Source organism: Apodemus sylvaticus, chromosome 8 (genome assembly GCF_947179515.1).
Source record: "Apodemus sylvaticus chromosome 8, mApoSyl1.1, whole genome shotgun sequence".
NCBI lineage: Eukaryota > Metazoa > Chordata > Mammalia > Rodentia > Muridae > Apodemus > Apodemus sylvaticus.
Window position 1 is genome coordinate 99,426,421 of NC_067479.1, and position 17,956 is coordinate 99,444,376.

Here is a 17,956-nt window from a genome sequence, read left to right on the forward strand (position 1 = left end):
TCTATGTTCAAACCTAGGTCCCAATGTGTTTGTATTTGGATGTAGGGGCATTGGAAACAAATGAGGTTGTCAGGGTAGAACTCTCACAAATGAGACCAGAACCATCTGTAAGTAAGACTAGAGTTCTCCACTTCTGAATCAGGACAAGGGGAGAAGGCATGCTATGAACCAGGAAACAGACCCTCATGAAACATTGACTCTGACAGGGCCTTGATTTGGGATTTCTGGTCTCTGGGAGTGTGAAGGGTCTGTGATGTTCTGTCATAGCAGTATTCTCTAAATGGTCTTGGAGTCCATGATGGTGTCACCACTGGTCAAGCCCCATGGCTTCCTGTCACCCTTCTCAGGCATGTTCATTATTTCTAAATGTTGTTCCTTCTGTCCCAGTGTTCTAATATCTCTCCAACAAGTGGGACTTCTTATCTCTTCTCTGTCATTCCCTCTGCATCTTACTCTTTAAGCAAATTCTTATTTTCTCATGAAGAACAATTTAACAATCTTTCTAGTGGCCTTTGTTCCTGCTGACACAGGAATGTTCCCAAATTAAACCCAGGTATTGGGAATTCTGTGCTAATGCTTAAGGAAAAATAGCATCGATTTTTCCATTCTTGGACTTTAGTTAACTTCATGTAATTGCTCTCTGGTTCTCCAGTGGTTAAGCAGGTCCTCTTGGGTCTTTCACGAGCTATGCACCCCCCCTACCCCAGAAAGATCATGGCTGAGTTCTTTTATCTGCTGCCTAGAACTGTTTCCTACATTTCTGGTTTCCTTTCCAGGACCCAGTTTCTGCACTGATAAATGAAATCAGAAATTTCTGCTTTATCTCATGAAGATACAGCCTTGGGTTGTGGCAGGCCATGGGGATGGAGGGTAGCCATCTGGAGCTCCTGTACACCCTTCCCCAGTGCATCCTCTCTATAGTGTACCTTATCTCTAAGAAGAGGCATCTTCTATGCAAATAACTCTTTAATTCTCAATAATAGGTTTAGAATGATCTGTTGGGCTGTCTTTAGTTTAGAGGAATTTATTGAAGTAGCTGTATGTAGTGCTTAAGTAGGACATTTTTCAAACCTTTGTTCTCACAAAAACCTTAAAATTGGGAATTTTGTTTGTATTTCTATTAGGGAGATTGTCCTATGCAAAGACCTGGGGACCTGGGAGAATAATGGCTGATATATGAGATGAAATCGGAGGAGGAATCCACCTGGATGCAACCCTTGGAGAGGCCATGCAATAGGACACTTGTAAAGGATCAACTATGCAGGGTAGAACAAGAAGGCTCAGGGTTCAGTCACGGTGGCTGATATCTGCCATCTCCTAAGGAATGAGGCACTGGAATCATACTATAGCAGTGGAGGCTGTATGTGACCCATTTTAGACAGGACTGTTTGAGAAGCTTCTTCCTACTGAGCCCAGGCAGGAGAAGGGTCTGTGCGGCAGAGTATAGAATACCATGCTTCCTACAGGTATCGACTTGCTGCTGACTCAGGTTCTCCCAGGTTCCCTATACCTGTAGTGTTCTTCTGGAAGAGTCTGTGTGCCAAAGGCTTTTATAGTTGAGGCTTCAATGCAGTGGGAATGTGTGTTTGGTTTTGCTTCCCTCTCAGGAAACTGGCTCAGAAACCCACAGAGCTCTCTTTAGACGCTACCTCCAGTCATATACTCTGGGCCTTCTCTTTTTAGACCATCTGTGAAATATTGATCACTCAGCCCCGAAAAGCCTGGCCTCAGTACCAAGGCAGATAAGACTATGCTGCCAGGAGGCCAGGGACGTGTGAGCAGACACAGGTAGAGTTACTCATCAGAGCTGATCTTTGCTTAGTTTCCAGTCCTCTAAACTATGCAAATCAAATATAACTCCCATGTGCTATATATGGCCAGGAAGCCTTGAGGAGGAAGATGGTGCTGGCAAACACGAGTTACTTTTCCATGGTCCTTATCCCTATAATTTGAGTAACAGAACCCTGTTGGGTCCCAGCAACTGAGGATACCCTGGGCATGACCTCAGCTGATTTGATTTGAATTTAGGAGCCTATATAAGTACTTCACTTACCCCTTCCACTCTTTTTTATCTCTGCTACCACCTCTGAGAATGAAAGTAAATATGAAGACACTCAAGGGAGCCTTTATATTCAGAGCTGTTACCATCAGCATTTTACAGTGTGTGTGTTGGCGCGGGGGTAGGGTGTTGGGGGTGGAGGGTAGGGGATGGGGGGATAACCAGGAATGACACATTGTACCTATCCAGGGTTCCAGATCACATTATACTTCATTGACGTAAACAGATATCTACAAGCATTCAGTAAATGTCTTTGATGTCACTCAGCAAGTGAATATGAGTAAAGATCTAATTCTGTGAAGCTTCCTGTTCATTTAGAGACAAGCACCAGGTTCCCCAAAGGACCTTGGACCTTTTGCTATATTCTGTCTTTCCCATGTTCCCAACTGCACTCCCGATGGCATCTCTGACTTGGTTCTAGTTTTATTTTTAGTTTGGCAACCATGTCTCTGTCAAGCCCTTGACTGTGGTGCTATAATATCTCTGATTCTCAAAGTTTCCTCCCATCTTGAATACTTTATTGGTTTGAGACCTTTTGTGCTACAGTGTCCATAGATCAGCCAGAGATGTGGACCTATCCAAGCAAGAGGATCAGGATCTGTCTAGTACAGTCTATGCTCAACGTATTTTCCCTTGACTGAGAAAATGTGTGTAGTTATTTGCTCTAATAGGAAGGAAAGAACTATAGACTCCTTGAAGCCACGCCTCTTTGTTTTGTGGACTGTAGCTCTAGCCTGTGCTATTTATTCCCTATGAGTGACTGTCTTTATAGCTAGGAGCTTCTTTCTTCCCAATCTCTTTGGCTTATCTAATACTGACATATACATCTATCTACCTACCTTGAGGAAAGCCTTGCCTTTATTCATTAGGATCTGGAAGAACACCCTGAGCATAGATTACATGTTCTATTACATGTTATTCCTCCCTTTTTTGCAGAACACACTTCTTAACATGTCAGACAATAAAGGCGGGGTCTTCCATGCTCTCTGTATCCTCCCACATGAAACCACCATTGAATTCTGATGAAGAAAATTGTCTATGGGTATACAAAACAATGCTAGTTTCTGTCCCAGGATAGGCAAGTACTGAGACATCTTCCCAGGTGCAAGAACTAAGTTAAAAGAAGATGTAAACTTAAGTAGGTACAAACAGCAGTGAGGAGGGGGATCCAGAAGTCATTTTCAGTAGGTTCTAAATGAGAAACAAATGTAACATCTTACCTACCAAACTGGAAGCAGCAAATTGTTTGTTCCCAATGCTTTATATTTAGATGAAGGATAAATGTATTTATTCTTAACAAAAAAGACTCATCGATTTCTTTTCCAGTCAATGTCTCCATTCATTCTCATCCTTGCTTCTCATCTACCCATCTCTCCCTCCTTCCCTTCTTCCCTCCCTCCTTCCTTCCTTCTCTCCCTCCCTCCATCCCTCCCACTCATCCATTTCAATCCTATCACTCATCCGTTTATTATTCATCATCCACCTAGCACTCAGCTACCAACACATTCATCTACCCACCCATCCACCTACTCATTCATCTATTTATCTATCTATCACTCCTGTTTGTCTGTCTGTCTGTCTGTCTATGGAGCCGTGTCTCCACAGGGCATTCATCAATCAAACACTGATCAATCATCACACTTGCATCTTGCAACTTCATGACAAGTTTCAGAGATAAACACTCAAAGAGCTCAGAGTTTAGTGAGGTAAACATGGCTATGAACTGACACCATGTAGAATGGTATGGAGGAGGGTGCATCCAGGGTGACACAGGGGTGGTTCAAATGCCTATCAGTGCCTGGAAAAGATCATTTCTCAAGCCAGTTCTTTTGAACTAGAATCCTTTCAGTCTTGTAGGCAGACATAGTTGTGGGAGGACTCAGGGCTTTATTTCACCTTTCTGATTCGTGTTCTGCCTTTTCCCCTTCGTTGCAGGCCTCTCGGCATTCAGCAGTTGTTGAGTGCCTTAATTCATTGTGATTAGAAGTACCGGGGATAGGGCGGTGGAGGGGGTGGGAAGGAAAAAGTCTTTTGAGGGTCAGTCTGGGCTGAAGCTGAAGTAGCGGAGTAGACTCCGATCTGACATGGGAAGGAATCCGCAGGCGTGGGTGTGGGTCAAAGGGTCGTAACTGACTAAATAGCACCAGCTCTGAGTGGGCAGCTCAGAGCCCCATGAATGTCTTAAGAAATCTCCACACCATCAAGGACTCTCATCTTCTAGTTATCCTCTTAGAAAGAAAAAAGGGAAAAAAATGCTCAAACTTCATACCACTTCTTAAGTGGTTTATATTCTCTCGTAAGGACATCTCCATTACAAGTTTGTATTCTAGAGGAGGAAAGAAACATCAAGACAGTTCTGCAGAAGTGGGTGCTCTGGAGGGATGTTTTGCTGGTAGGCTTAGGAAGAGAGTTAGTCTTGAAGACATGCTCCTCTAAGCTTGAACTGCCTGGGACATAGTATTGCTATCACCTTCCCCATGTGGCAGCGACCAGGTCCCAGTGGTAGGAACTGATCCTTCCTCTGATGTGATGTCAGAACTGGCAGACTTCAGGCACCTGAAGGGTAATATGACCTTGGCATGGAGTTTCCCTTTGGCCTGGAACCCTTGTTTGTCCTGAAGTCATTTAGTCATATGGGCACATTGCAGTTGTTTCTATAGTATCCATCCTGTCCTTACTCCTATAGCATGATATTTATGGTGATCACAGAAAGGATGTAGCTCAGTGGCAGACAGAACAGAGTTCTTCATCACTGGCCAGCATAAAGGAAGTGATGATCTCTTCCTGGGTATGTTATAGTACAAAGGGAGAGCTAGGTTGAGCTCATGGACAGGCCTAATATAGCAGATGGGGGCTGGTGATCTATATACTCCTGACTTCAGCTTCAGTTCTGAGGGACAGTTCCTGCTCAGGTTTTTATCTAGGAACAAGCTTCTGTGACATACATATTAGGATTAATTGGAGAGCAAGTGCAGGCAAAGAACAATGCTTTTAACAGAAGCAGTTAGGGAAGGGTGGTTGATGAAGTAGATGTAGCAGGGCTCTTCCTGTATAGAGTACAAGGAGCCTATTTGATCTTCTCAGAAGCACTGTGAGGTCATCATTGTCTCAAATAACTTTAGCAGGCTACTTGCTGCTTAAGTATGCAAAAAAATTGATCTCTTTGACCCAGTTTGTGAGGTATCAATGGGGGGAGGAGACACAAAGCTGTCTAAGAGTGGATATTGTCTCTCGCTCGCTCTTCACTTATTTTCCGGTGTGCTTTGTTGTCCTCTTGGGTGGTGGGGGTTCCTGAGGGGAAGGCCTTGAGAACAAGGCTTATGTCCTCTGTGCTGAGGGCCCTCCTGCTCCCCCTAGCAAGAGGGTGAGCCAAACCCCTTCTATCCTTGGATTACAAGGCAGGGGAGGATTGGCTCCCTCACAAGAGGGTTGATCTTTAAGTAGTAATCTAGTTTCTCATTGCCATGTCCCACATGACTTGGGTCTGGGAACCACTGAGATAGTGAGGGAATGAAGAAAGGATAGACACATGTACAGAAAAGCTGGGGTCAGGTGGGCTGTGGCGGAGTGGTACCAACTACCATAACCACCTAGAATCCTGGTGCACGTATCATGTGCAGTACACATGGGGAGGCTGACTAGTCTGAGTAGGAAGGTCTCTATAAGCAGGGTACTCTCGGGCTGTAAACTCTAGGAGGAGGAAGCTACCGTTACTAGTTCTCGAACACACTGGTTAATAGTTTGTAAACACTTGTGTTTACACACAGCCAACATTTGTAGTTGGAGCAGAGGAGGGCTTAGTTAACTCTAAGTTAGTTAACTGGCCTGTATGTGGAAGGCTTTGCTGAGTTCCCGTGGGTCAGATGCATCAGTCCTTGACACGGCCATGCATATGCTGACAATACAGATTTCTTCAGCACTGTATCTTTTTTTTTTCCACATTTACTCCGGCCTTCCTCAGCTCCCCAGACTCATTACTCTCACAAGCCCTGAGATGGAGCCATGTTTCCTCTATGGGCTAGCTTCACCGAAGTTGGCCAACCTAATTTACAAATCCCAGATGTATCTTGGTTGGCACTGCCTAGCAAACATAGGAATCTCTGCCTCTTCTTCATTGCTGTACCATAACCCAGCTCACTATTTTTGTCCAAGCATAATCACTGGCTTTCTTGTACACAGCTCCATCTCTCCAAGTCTTCCATGAAACCCCCCTTTTGCATGTCCTATAAGGTCCTGCATGATTGCATCAAGATCTCTTCTCGATCCTTTCCAATCATATTGTTGCCACCATCATATTGAACCAAGAAGTCAGCTATCCATGGCCCTGGTCTGAAGTTAGCACACCGACTAGTTTGATAAATGTCCACACCCATTTGTTTGTGAAATTCCTCTTGCTACTTTCAGGTTTTAACTGGTATTAAATAGTAAAATCAAAGAGATTGTAAGACCCCCATTGCCTAAAGATTTTACTATGTGGTCCTTTACAGAAAACTTTGGTTGTAATTAAGGCCCTGATGGAGATGTTGATCCTTTATACCTTCATGATTTTGCACATATTTGGCCTCACTTTATCCTACTCATTCTTACCTTCCTGCTCCATTACCTGAACAGGTGATACAACTGCTTGCAAGCCTTGCTTGTGCTGCTGATCCTATTGGTTCTTCTTGTTGCTATGTGGATATGCCCCCCACTCCTACTCCTGAGGCAGGTTTGGTGTTCTAGCCTAACTCCTAGCCCACTTGGGTGAGTTGCTGAAAACAAACAGAAAGAAAGAAAATACCAGGGAGCCAGAAGCTCTTTGCCCACCAAGTTTGCAGGACCGGAAAGATACTGTTGCTGTTGGCATCACACAGCCTTTTGCTGCTCTCTACCTCATTCTTTAGTAATACAGCAGTGGAGAAGGACTTATGCTTTTCTGTCTTTGTAGATTTCCAATCTCTACCTGTACGACAGTGTTCTGATGCTGGCCAACGCCTTCCACAGGAAGCTGGAGGACCGAAAGTGGCATAGTATGGCAAGCCTTAACTGCATACGGAAGTCTACCAAGCCATGGAATGGAGGGAGATCCATGCTAGACACGATTAAAAAGGTACGTGTGAGGAAGCGCAGTTCTCTAAGGTTGTCCAAGGCTGGAGACAAGTCTCTCATTGCATGCCTACTTAGTTGGTACAATGCTATTTTGCAGTGTGTGTGTGTATGTGTGTGTGTGTGTGTATGTGGTGTGGCATATGTGTGTATGTATTGTATGGTGTGTGTGTTGTATGTTGGTATGTGTATGTGTGTGTGTGGTATGTGGTGTGTGTGGGGTGTGTATGTGGTGTGTGTGTGTGTGTTTGTTTGTTTGTTTGTTTATTTGAGAGAGACTGCCTAAATCCTCTACAGGATTTTTTCTTTGTCACTTTCTTGTACCTGTATTTAAAAGCAGAGTGACTTGATGTCCAGGGTTATGTACTTCAAATGTCTCCACAAGAGATCTGACTTCAGAAGGTTAAATGACTTGCCCAAAGTCACAAGTAAAGTCATAGAGTCATAACTGCCTGTCTTCTGTCTGTCCAATGCTCCTTCATGCAAACTATACATTTTCAAAAAAAAAAGTTATCTTAGGTTATATGGCATGTGTTACTTATTCAAGAGTCCATCATGTGCATATATGTGTGAATGTGCACCCATGTGCTCTCATGTGTGTATATGTATTATGTACATGTGACATGTTTCATGTGATTAAAGAGTGGTGTTTTAGAGGATGTAATTAAAATGAATTGGGTAATGCACAGAAGACTTGTTAGAGTGAATGGGCATTCCAGGAAATCTACAATGCCAGGAACCTTACCCACAATAAATTATACATGATTTCAGTTGCAGTGAACATGTTCCAGTGTTGGTTTAAATTCACTGCTGCTCAGAGCAGAACAAGGCCTCTCTGGACCAGCGCTGTTTATGGTGCAACCTCTACTCCTTGAGGTCACAGGCATGAAGTCTTGGTAAAAGTCATAGCCCAGTCTTTCTCTGAAAGAGAGAAGGGAGAGGATCATGCTCACAACTGGCTCAGTCCCACACTGCCTATTGCTCCTGTGGAGCCTCCTGAACTGTAGAGAGACACGGGACTGGCATGCTTACCACAGCAATTCTGTATGCGGTACTATGCTCTGGAAATATTTTTTCTTCATTTGATGAGATTATGTTGTGGGTCTGATTGACTTCAGACTGAAGATGAGAGGTGGCCAGTGGTCTGCTCAAGATGGCACATGTAGCAAGGCCAAGCCCAACTCAATGCTCATATTTGCAGCCTAACCTTAAGGCATGAGTTGGGCACAAATCTTGTTGTCTTTTGACTTCCTCCTTGTGTTAGAATAAGTGAAACTGCTGGAGCAGGTTGCAAAGGCAACCTGATAAAACTTCAAGAGTGTAGATACCAATACAATCATGTTAAATTTCATGGCTAGCATAGTCTTAGCACATAGCAATAGCTGTAAACACACTGACTGCAATGACATCAGGGAAAAGCCTTATTGGTTTCTTCTGTACGATGAAGACAGTCTGTGTAGTATTTATCTTTTTTTATTATTTTTTATTTATTTTTAGTTTTTCAAATTTTCTATATTCTCTGTTTACATTCCAAATGATTTCCCCTTTCTTGGATCCCCCCTCCCCATAAGTCCCATAAGCCCTCTTCCCTCTGCCCGTTCCCCAATAAACTCCCTCCCACTTCTCTGTCCTGTTAATCCCCTACAATGCTGCATCAAGCCTTTCCAGGACCAGGGCCCTCTCCTTCCTTCTTCTTGAGCTGGAGAGATGGCTCAGCAGTTTAGAGCACTGACGATTCTTCCAGAGGTCCCGAGTTCAAATCCCAGCAGCTACATGGTGGCTCACAACCATCTGTAATGGGATCTGGTGCCCTCTTCTAGTGTGTCTGAAGACAGCTACAGTATAACCATATAACACACATAGCATTTATCTTGCTCTGATATCCTGGAACTGCTAATGGCTCTACCATTGCTATAGGCACTCATGTCTGTTCCCTTCTTAGTGATTCCATTCTTTACCACAGAAAACTTTTCCCACATCCACTTGTCTTTTCCTCCTCTCCTGCAGGGACACATCACTGGCCTCACAGGAGTTATGGAGTTTCGCGAAGACAGCTCCAATCCCTACGTCCAATTTGAAATCCTTGGCACAACCTATAGTGAGACTTTTGGCAAAGACATGCGCAAGGTAAGCTCTCTGGTCCTCTTCTCCAAGTCTTCTTGCTTCAGTACCACTAAAGATGGCAGCAGATGCAGTGCCTTGGGTTTACAGCAAGGAATAATTCACAGAAGAAGACTGCTCCCCGCTTTTCTTCATGATGCTGCCATTGATGCTGCTATTTCTGGGGAGATGCTGAGGAGGAGTCATAGAGAATTTTCAAGAAGGAAGTGCTAATAACACAAACCCGAGTCTAGCATGGGTCCCTGAGAATCATTCTCTCTTCCTTGGATGAGTAGTAATGGGGATACTGCCATAGTTGAGAAGTCAGTCTGCCTTCTGAGACAGTGCAAGTTGTGGTTGAGACTGTTGATAGAAGTTATAGCCAGGTTATCTGCCAGACTCGGGGAGGAGGGGACAAAGCCATGGGCAGAGAAAATGAGCTACAAAGATGGTGGGGAGAGGGATGCAGGGAAAGGGACATAAGAGATGGAAGGATAGGATAATGCAAGGTATAGCTTGGCTTTTCATCTGATGCAGATGCAGGTGCTGGGCCTGAGGCTATTTCCAGTGGAACTGTGTCTTTCTTCTGATGGGGGACTGAGGTGTCATCATAGTAATTGAAGGCTTGGAATAGTGACTCAAAAGGGAGGTCTTAGATATAAGCTCTGTGAGCCTATGCAGAGTGTATAATGGGTGTGAAGGAAGGGCAGAGGCTGCTGCCTCAAGTCTGGTCTACCCAGCTGCCTTGTGAGCTTTCCCAGAAATGTACTGTGCAAGACAGTCATGTGTTTGTTGGGGCCAGGGATCATAGTGCTCATGTGCAGAGAACTCAGTGCTGCCAGAAAGGATGAAAGCATTCATTGATTGGTCTACCGGCAGGCACAGGCTCACGGCATCACAAATAACCTTTGCCATATACTTTAGGGCAGTTCTCTCCACCAGTGATAATGCTTCAGAGATAGATGCTATCCTTGTGACAATGAGGCTTAATAAATTCTCACCAGAGAGGCCTGTGGCTAAGTTTGGGGCAATGCAGAGGTAGGCAAAGTTTACATGGTAATACCTGGGTGACTTGCACTTCTAGAGGATCAGGGAAAGGGGATGAGTATGTGGAGGGATGGGGGGAGGAGATTGGCAGAGCAGGATGGTGTAATGACAGCATATATGGGAGAACTGACTCTCTGGGGGAATGGCCAGTATATCCTGGAGTCCTGGTATAATAAGGACATAGGGTCTTTCAGTCATGCTGCATTGGAAGATGGAGTTATGAGTTGGTCATTGCAAGTCTAGGGATGGCCTATGTTGAGGGGGTTGAGGCTGCCTTATGATACCTGTAATAGACGGCTCAAAACTGTGACCCTTGGGCTCGTTTGAATAGACGGCTCAAAGCTGTGAGGGCTCGTGATGAATGACTGCTACTGGTCTGGGCCAAGTCTATAAGGAAAAAAAATATTTTTGTTGAGATTGTCATCTCTTAAGTGGACAGAAGGAAAGGGGAGCTCATTAGGACTCTCTGCTGTGATTGCAGAGTATGGCTCTCTCCTGAAATCACCATTCACATCAGCACCATGTCTAGCTTTGTGTCCTCATCCTTGTGAGTTTCTGAGTTCATAACTCTAGAGACTTGTCTGATGGCTCCTTCAGAACCTCTCAGCCTGTCCTTTTAACTCAGCCCCAACCCCACAGTTACCAAAGGCTGTGGAATGTTGGCAATGGTCTTCTGCTTCTTCCTAGATGGCTTATACTCAAACCCTCTAGACCCGAGCACCCGAGCTATGCTCTGCTGGGCCCTTCGGGGCCTGGAAAGAGGGGAAGTACTCTGTCATTCACTCTCCATTTCAGGTGTCTGGGCCTTCCATGTTGCTACGGCAACACTCTTCAAAAAAAACCCTGAAGCCTGTCAGAAGCTGGAATCTCACAGTTATAAGGAGCTTCAGAGCAGGAGGTCTAGATGTAATTGAGTTGGAAAGGAAACTGATTTTCAAGTGGGCTTTATTTTTAAATGTATTCTTTTGTCATTTAAAAATTTGCTCTTACTAACTGCATATTTCAGTTGTTATCTGTCTGCCTAGCAGCTTATCATTGGGAGCGAGAAGCTATGTGGGAGGCAAGGAATAGGAATTATTATAGCAAATGCCTGCTATTATGGCCTGGACATATACAAGAGAGCTGGGATGGGCTTCAGTATGTAGCAAGAGGAGCAGAGAAGGAGTGGGTGCTGGGGCACAGGACACTTTTTGAAGGTAAAGCAGGGCTTTAATGCCCTGCTAGAAAATAGTAGGCAGTCAGAGTACCTTAAGGAATATTCATATTCATTTCATTCAAAGTAACTGAGACTGGGTGTAAGATTTGAGGATAGTTTCAGGGTGTTCAGAGCAACACAGTGACAGCGCAGAGACTAGTCCTCGATGTAACCCCATAGATGGTGTTTTTCTGAGACTGCTTACCATGCCTAGCCACCAGGAGAACCAACTGGAAAGTTGGCTGGATGCTGGTTGTTGGATGAGGATTGTACTTCCCTGCCAAGATGATGCATATCACATGTATTTAAATTGAAAAGCAACTACAGCAAATGAAAGCTAACAAAAACCAAGTAGTTTTCTGAAGATGGAAACCAAAAAGAATCATCTCAATTAGGGAACATTTAAATATTTTTCTTAAGCTAAATACCCTTGGAGAGACATCTCTGGGAGGGTGAATCACCCCCATGCTTTAGATTAAGTGACATTCGGAGGCTGTGTTTGCTCGGCCCCTGTATAGAAAGGAGTAGGTGATCGCCTTTCGCTGTAAAGTGCTGAGCAAATACTGATTAAATTATCTCAACCAGGAAGAGCATTCTTGTGGAGGGCGCACTGGATGGCAAAATCAAGTCTATGAGATGGTTCACAGCCAGCCTGTGAGCCTACAAATGCTAATCTGCTACTTGGAGCTGTTTGGCCTGAATCTGCCACTGGGGGCAGTGTTCTCAGGGAAGTCTCTTCCCGCGGTAGTAGAGTTAGTTGGTTTGTTTGGAGGGCATCCATTCTCCATCCTATTAGTGGCATGCTTTTTCAGGTCTCAGAACTGTTAAAAGTCCTGCTTTGATTCTCTTTGCTCAAACAGAAAATATTCCAAGGACGGACCGTCTCATTAGCTAGTCAGCACAAATATCCTTACGTTATAACATGAGCAGGACCAGATATGTTGGAGGCTGGCTACAGTAAAATTTCCCAAGATGGGAATATGTGGAAACTGCTTGGCATAGAACAGGGAGCAGAACAGAAACTATTGAACATCTACTATATACAAGGGCACAATATGTATATTGTCTTATGGATGCCAAGGCTATTGGGTCTTCCTAGCCCTGCCTTTGCTGACTTTCAATAGTCCCATTCCTGATTCGGCCTTTTTAAAGATAAACATTCATCCTCAGAAAGCTTATTCTGTGAAACAGAGGAGCCAGGCAGAGGAATTATTCTTCTCAGGTATTAGCATTGAGAACATTCCTGTTTGTTTGATCTATCATTTTTACACACCTGAAGTCACAATTCTTTGGGTGAAGAAAAAACAGGACATAGCTTGCTGCCTCATAGTTTTGTGGACTATAGAAATTTGTTGCACAGAGTGCCAAAATTAGAAACCAGAGATATGCAGCAGACCTGTGAAGCCCTAAACAGGTATGGCTGGGATCACTAAGTTCGGTGTGCCAGGGCTATGCCCAGCCCTTCTTGTATGCCTAGGATCAGATGCCCACTGTCTAAAAGACCAGTGTCTATTGAGTTTTGAGAACTTCAATTTTATATGAGTTTTTATATTGGGAGTGGTATTGGTGTCTGTGTGATCAATAAGAGATGGTAAACATGGATATTAGTTTGTGCCCTGTGCCCCAAGCACGATTTTCCCAGATTGTGGCACCAGTTAAAGCCCAGAGTGACCATTTTCTATTACCTGATCACTAAGATTGCTGGTCCTTCTGTGTCTTAATGACACTGGTATGGGGCCTTGGTTTCTGCTGTTAAAACAGGCTCCCCTGTGTGGCAGGATGCTGGGAAATGTGCCCACTGCTTACAGATGCTTTGAACTTCATTTCCCTGGGTGGTAGCAACTTGATTAATTGGCTCAGTGGAGGGCAGTGAATTTCTTGGGAAGAAGGGTGGGGAAGTGGGTGGAGCATGGGAGGAGCCTCCACATAGCCTGTGGGGTTTGCTTTAAGACTTATGCACTAGGATTAAGGAGATCCTGGGGTAGCATAGAAGAATTTGAAAAGAAAATTGAATAAGGACCAAGAGAGGTCAAAGAAGTGTTTAGCTCGGTGGCATTTGAGCTTTTCTCTAATGGGAAGCCTGGTGACCCAGGCTTTTCCTGGGACCTGAAGATGTCAGGCCCCTGTAGGGACATGGATTGTGGTTTCAGTCAGCAAGGACTTAGGCAGGAAGATCTGTGCCACTTTCCATTAACTTCTGTCTGTCCCTTGTATTCTGCAGTTCGAGGCACATCTTTCTTTGTTTCTTTGTCTCTTTGTCTCTTTCTCTCCCCTTCCTTCCTTCTTTCCTTCCTTTCTTCCTTTCTTTCTTCTCCATCCCTTCCTATTAGCTTGAGTTCTACCACTTATCCTTGACTCAGCACCACCCTGCCACCCCACCCCGCTCTGACTCTGACTCTGGGGATGGAAGGGTTTGATCCCCCCTTTTCTGTTTTATGCTGCTGCTTTCATCTTCTTTGTCAACTCCAGTTCTTTATAAATGCTGGGGGTAGACAGGAGTCAAACAGCCCCACCCTGTGACGATGTCCCTGGGAGGACCTTGTAGCTACTGATAATTTACAGAGTGATAATTGCTGATTGCCCAGCGATTGCCACACCATTGTTTTCTAGTTCTCCCTGGGCTCCAAAGGACATCATTAGCATTCTCTCCCTATCTATGACATGGCATTACAATTTATCCCTTATTCTCAGAGTTCAGAAGTAGTTCTGAGTTGTAAGGCCAATTTGAAATGGCACCTAAGAGCCAGACTAACTCTGGCAACAAAGCTGGCCAGCCTTGACCTGGTGGCTCTCCAGGGGCTGGTGGCCAGAGCGTGGAAGCGAGTCCAGCATAGGGGAGATAGTTCTGTGCAGAGCTGGGGCTCAGGGTCTAGCCTAAGCAATGAGTAGTCTTTAGTAGCTGCTATCCTAGGGGCTGCTGTTCAAAGAAGGAGGAGAAAGAGGAAGAGGAGGAGGAGGAAGAGGAGGAAGTAGAAGAGGGAGAGGAGGGGGTTGAGGTGAAGGTATAGACTAGCAGATTAACATTCTTGCAGTATATATCCTAAGTAAAATGTCAACTCTTCTGAGCCCCTGTGTGTACCAGAACTGCTTTTGACAGAGTAGTGAACCAAAACAGACTCCACAGCTTCATCTTGAATAAAGACACAAGGAGAAGATGCAATTAAGTCTTTCATTTTAAGTAACATTTCGTCAGTGGGTGATCATTTAAGGCAGAAGACTTTGGAAATGTAGATAAGTGAAATGAAGGATGTAAGAGTCTACTAGAGTCTTGAAACTAAGAAATAATGGCCATTTGCAATTTTGGTCTAATTTGTTTGTGGGTTTTTGTGGCCCTGTGCACTGGAGGCTTTCCACGGAGACTTGTGGGCCAGTCCGGGCGAATGGGGGAGAATCAGAGCAGGGAGGGGGAATTGCCTCTGCCACCTCTGCTGTCTCTGCCTCTGTCTCCTCCACTGTCGCTTCAGTCACTCCAAGCACTTTGTACACGGAATGGTTCCAGCTCAGCCAGGAAGGCTGACTAGCCAGTGAGGGATGCGGGGCGCTTCTGGTGAAGTTTTCTGGAGAGCAGATCTCTTCCCCAAGCGGCAGTATGACAGCCTCTCAGATGATGGAGTATTTCTCTCGCATCTGTATTCCTCCTGCATATGATTCTTATATACAGTTTTGGGGTGGGTCAGCGTCTGACAACAGGTACCTCCCTGCTGAGGCTGAGAGCTTGGGGTTACCTTATCTGCGTGTGGCAGGGCTTGGGGCGCTGCCTATGTGGCTGATGGCCACAGACCTCTCTGGGGAAGGGAGGCTAGGGGGCTGTAGCTACTGACAGGAGCCTTGGTACACAGGAACAGGCAAAGCACCTACTGTCCCTGCAGGGTCACCAGGGTTTCTAACTTTAGCTCTACTGGGAACCAGGATATTTTTCACGGCTCACTGCCCCACAGGTTTTCTCCTCTCCCTCTATATAGGGTTACAGAAAGTGATAGGTATAGTTTTGCCAAGTTGTGATTTATTATATATTCATTTTATGTCCTGCCTTTCTCATTTAGTAGTATTTTGGGAATATTTTTGCATTTCTTAAACCGTTCTTTACAACTATAACTTTTAAAAATGAAAATTTATCACTGGTAAACTAAATTTATGATGGTAAACTATCATATATTTATTTAATTTTTCATAAGATATTATTACAAAGTTATTAACAATGGTGTCATAACAAACATAAAATACATGTGATTTTAAATTGCATGTATATTTGTTTCTTTTTACATTTGTTTTAAAAACTGAATATACTAAACTAAGAATAATGATTATTTTGATGTACTTCATACCTATTTTCAAGTCAATAAAGGAAGAACTTGGTAATTTTCACATTCATTCCTATAGAAATCTGTGTTATAATCCTATGCTCAAAAAATTCAGTGGTGCATTAAATGGTTCCTAATTTAGTAGCAATATAAAGATAAAGCTACTAAATTTATATTTTATGAGATATAGTTAAAATATAAATTTTGATCATGTATATTCACACTTTAAAAGTTATCTCTAAAATATTTACTCATTCATATGAGGGAAATTTTGTTGTCAACTCATTAAAAATACCCAAACTCATTAAAAAATATAAAAGGGAATCAGCATTTATTTATGTCAGATAGTTGTCTCAATAAATTGCCTGTTTTAGGATTAAAAATACCTGTAAATAACAGACACTTAGAGTCTTATGTGGTTGAATACTTAGATTTCTTCATTCAAGTAGTTATTCCAAGTTGATAATTATATTCAATTTATAGAGATTCCATTTACCCAAAACACCTACTTGTTTGATTTTCTTTTTAAAATTTAATCAGGATGGGTTTGGAGTGGGGGCGACATAGGCTCAGCATTGTAGGTCTCACTCTGTTGTTGCCATCATCCTGTGTACAGTACAGTGCACATCCTGAATACAGTGTGTTCATACTGTACACCATCCTGTGTACAGTGCACATCCTGAATGCAGTGTGTTCACACTGTACATCATCCTGTGTACAGTGCGCATCCTGAATACAGTGTGTTCATACTGTACATCATCCTGTGTACAGTGCGCATCCTGAATACAGTGTGTTCACACTGTACATCATCCTGTGTACAGTGCACATCCTGAATGCAGTGTGTTCACACTGTACATCATCCTGTGTACAGTGCACATCCTGAATACAGTGTGTTCATACTGTACACCATCCTGTGTACAGTGCGCATCCTGAATAAAGTGTGTTCATACTGTACATCATCCTGTGTACAGTGCGCATCCTGAATGCAGTGTGTTCACACTGTACATCATCCCGTGTACAGTGCGCATCCTGAATACAGTGTGTTCATACTGTACACCATCCTGTGTACAGTGTGCATCCTGAATACAGTGTGTTCATACTGTACACCATCCTGTGTACAGTGCGCATCCTGAATGCAGTGTGTTCACACTGTACACCATCCTGTGTACAGTGCGCATCCTGAATACAGTGTGTTCATACTGTACACCATCCTGTGTACAGTGCGCATCCTGAATACAGTGTGTTCATACTGTACATCATCCTGTGTACAGTGCGCATCCTGAATGCAGTGTGTTCATACTGTACATCATCCCATGTACAGTGCACATCCTGAATACAGTGTGTTCACACTGTACATCATCCCGTGTACAGTGCACATCCTGAATACAGTGTGTTCACACTGTACACCATCCTGTGTACAGTGCGCATCCTGAATACAGTGTGTTCATACTGTACACCATCCCGTGTACAGTGCGCATCCTGAATACAGTGTGTTCATACTGTACACCATCCTGTGTACAGTGCGCATCCTGAATACAGTGTGTTCATACTATACACCATCCTGTGTACAGTGTCCATCCTGAATACAGTGTGTTCACACTCTACACCATCCTGTGTACAGTGCGCATCCTGAATACAGTGTGTTCATACTGTACACCATCCTGTGTACAGTGTGCATCCTGAATACAGTGTGTTCATACTGTACACCGTCCCGTGTACAGTGTCCATCCTGAATACAGTGTGTTCACACTGTACACCGTCCTGTGTACAGTGCGCATCCTGAATACAGTGTGTTCATACTGTACACCATCCTGTGTACAGTGCGCATCCTGAATACAGTGTGTTCATACTGTACACCATCCCGTGTACAGTGTCCATCCTGAATACAGTGTGTTCACACTGTACACCATCCTGTGTACAGTGCACATCCTGAATACAGTGTGTTCATACTGTACATCATCCTGTGTACAGTGTCCATCCTGAATACAGTGTGTTCACACTGTACACCATCCTGTGTACAGTGCACATCTTGAATACAGTGTGTTCACACTGTACACCATCCTGTGTACAGTGCACATCCTGAATACAGTGTGTTCACACTGTACACCATCCTGTGTACAGTGTACATCCTGAATACAGCGTGTTCACACTGTACACCATCCTGTGTAC

At 44.0% G+C, this 17,956-nt stretch overlaps 1 protein-coding gene across 1 annotated transcript in view; it reads left to right on the forward strand.

Annotated features, from left to right (window-relative positions):
- Positions 1 to 17,956, forward strand: part of Grid1 (glutamate ionotropic receptor delta type subunit 1) — a 749,675-nt gene that overhangs the window by 484,520 nt on the left and 247,199 nt on the right. The window contains exons 7-8 of the mRNA XM_052190670.1: positions 6,987 to 7,148; positions 9,152 to 9,271. Of these exons, the coding sequence (XP_052046630.1) occupies positions 6,987 to 7,148; positions 9,152 to 9,271 (282 nt within the window). The remainder of the gene's footprint in view (positions 1 to 6,986; positions 7,149 to 9,151; positions 9,272 to 17,956) is intronic.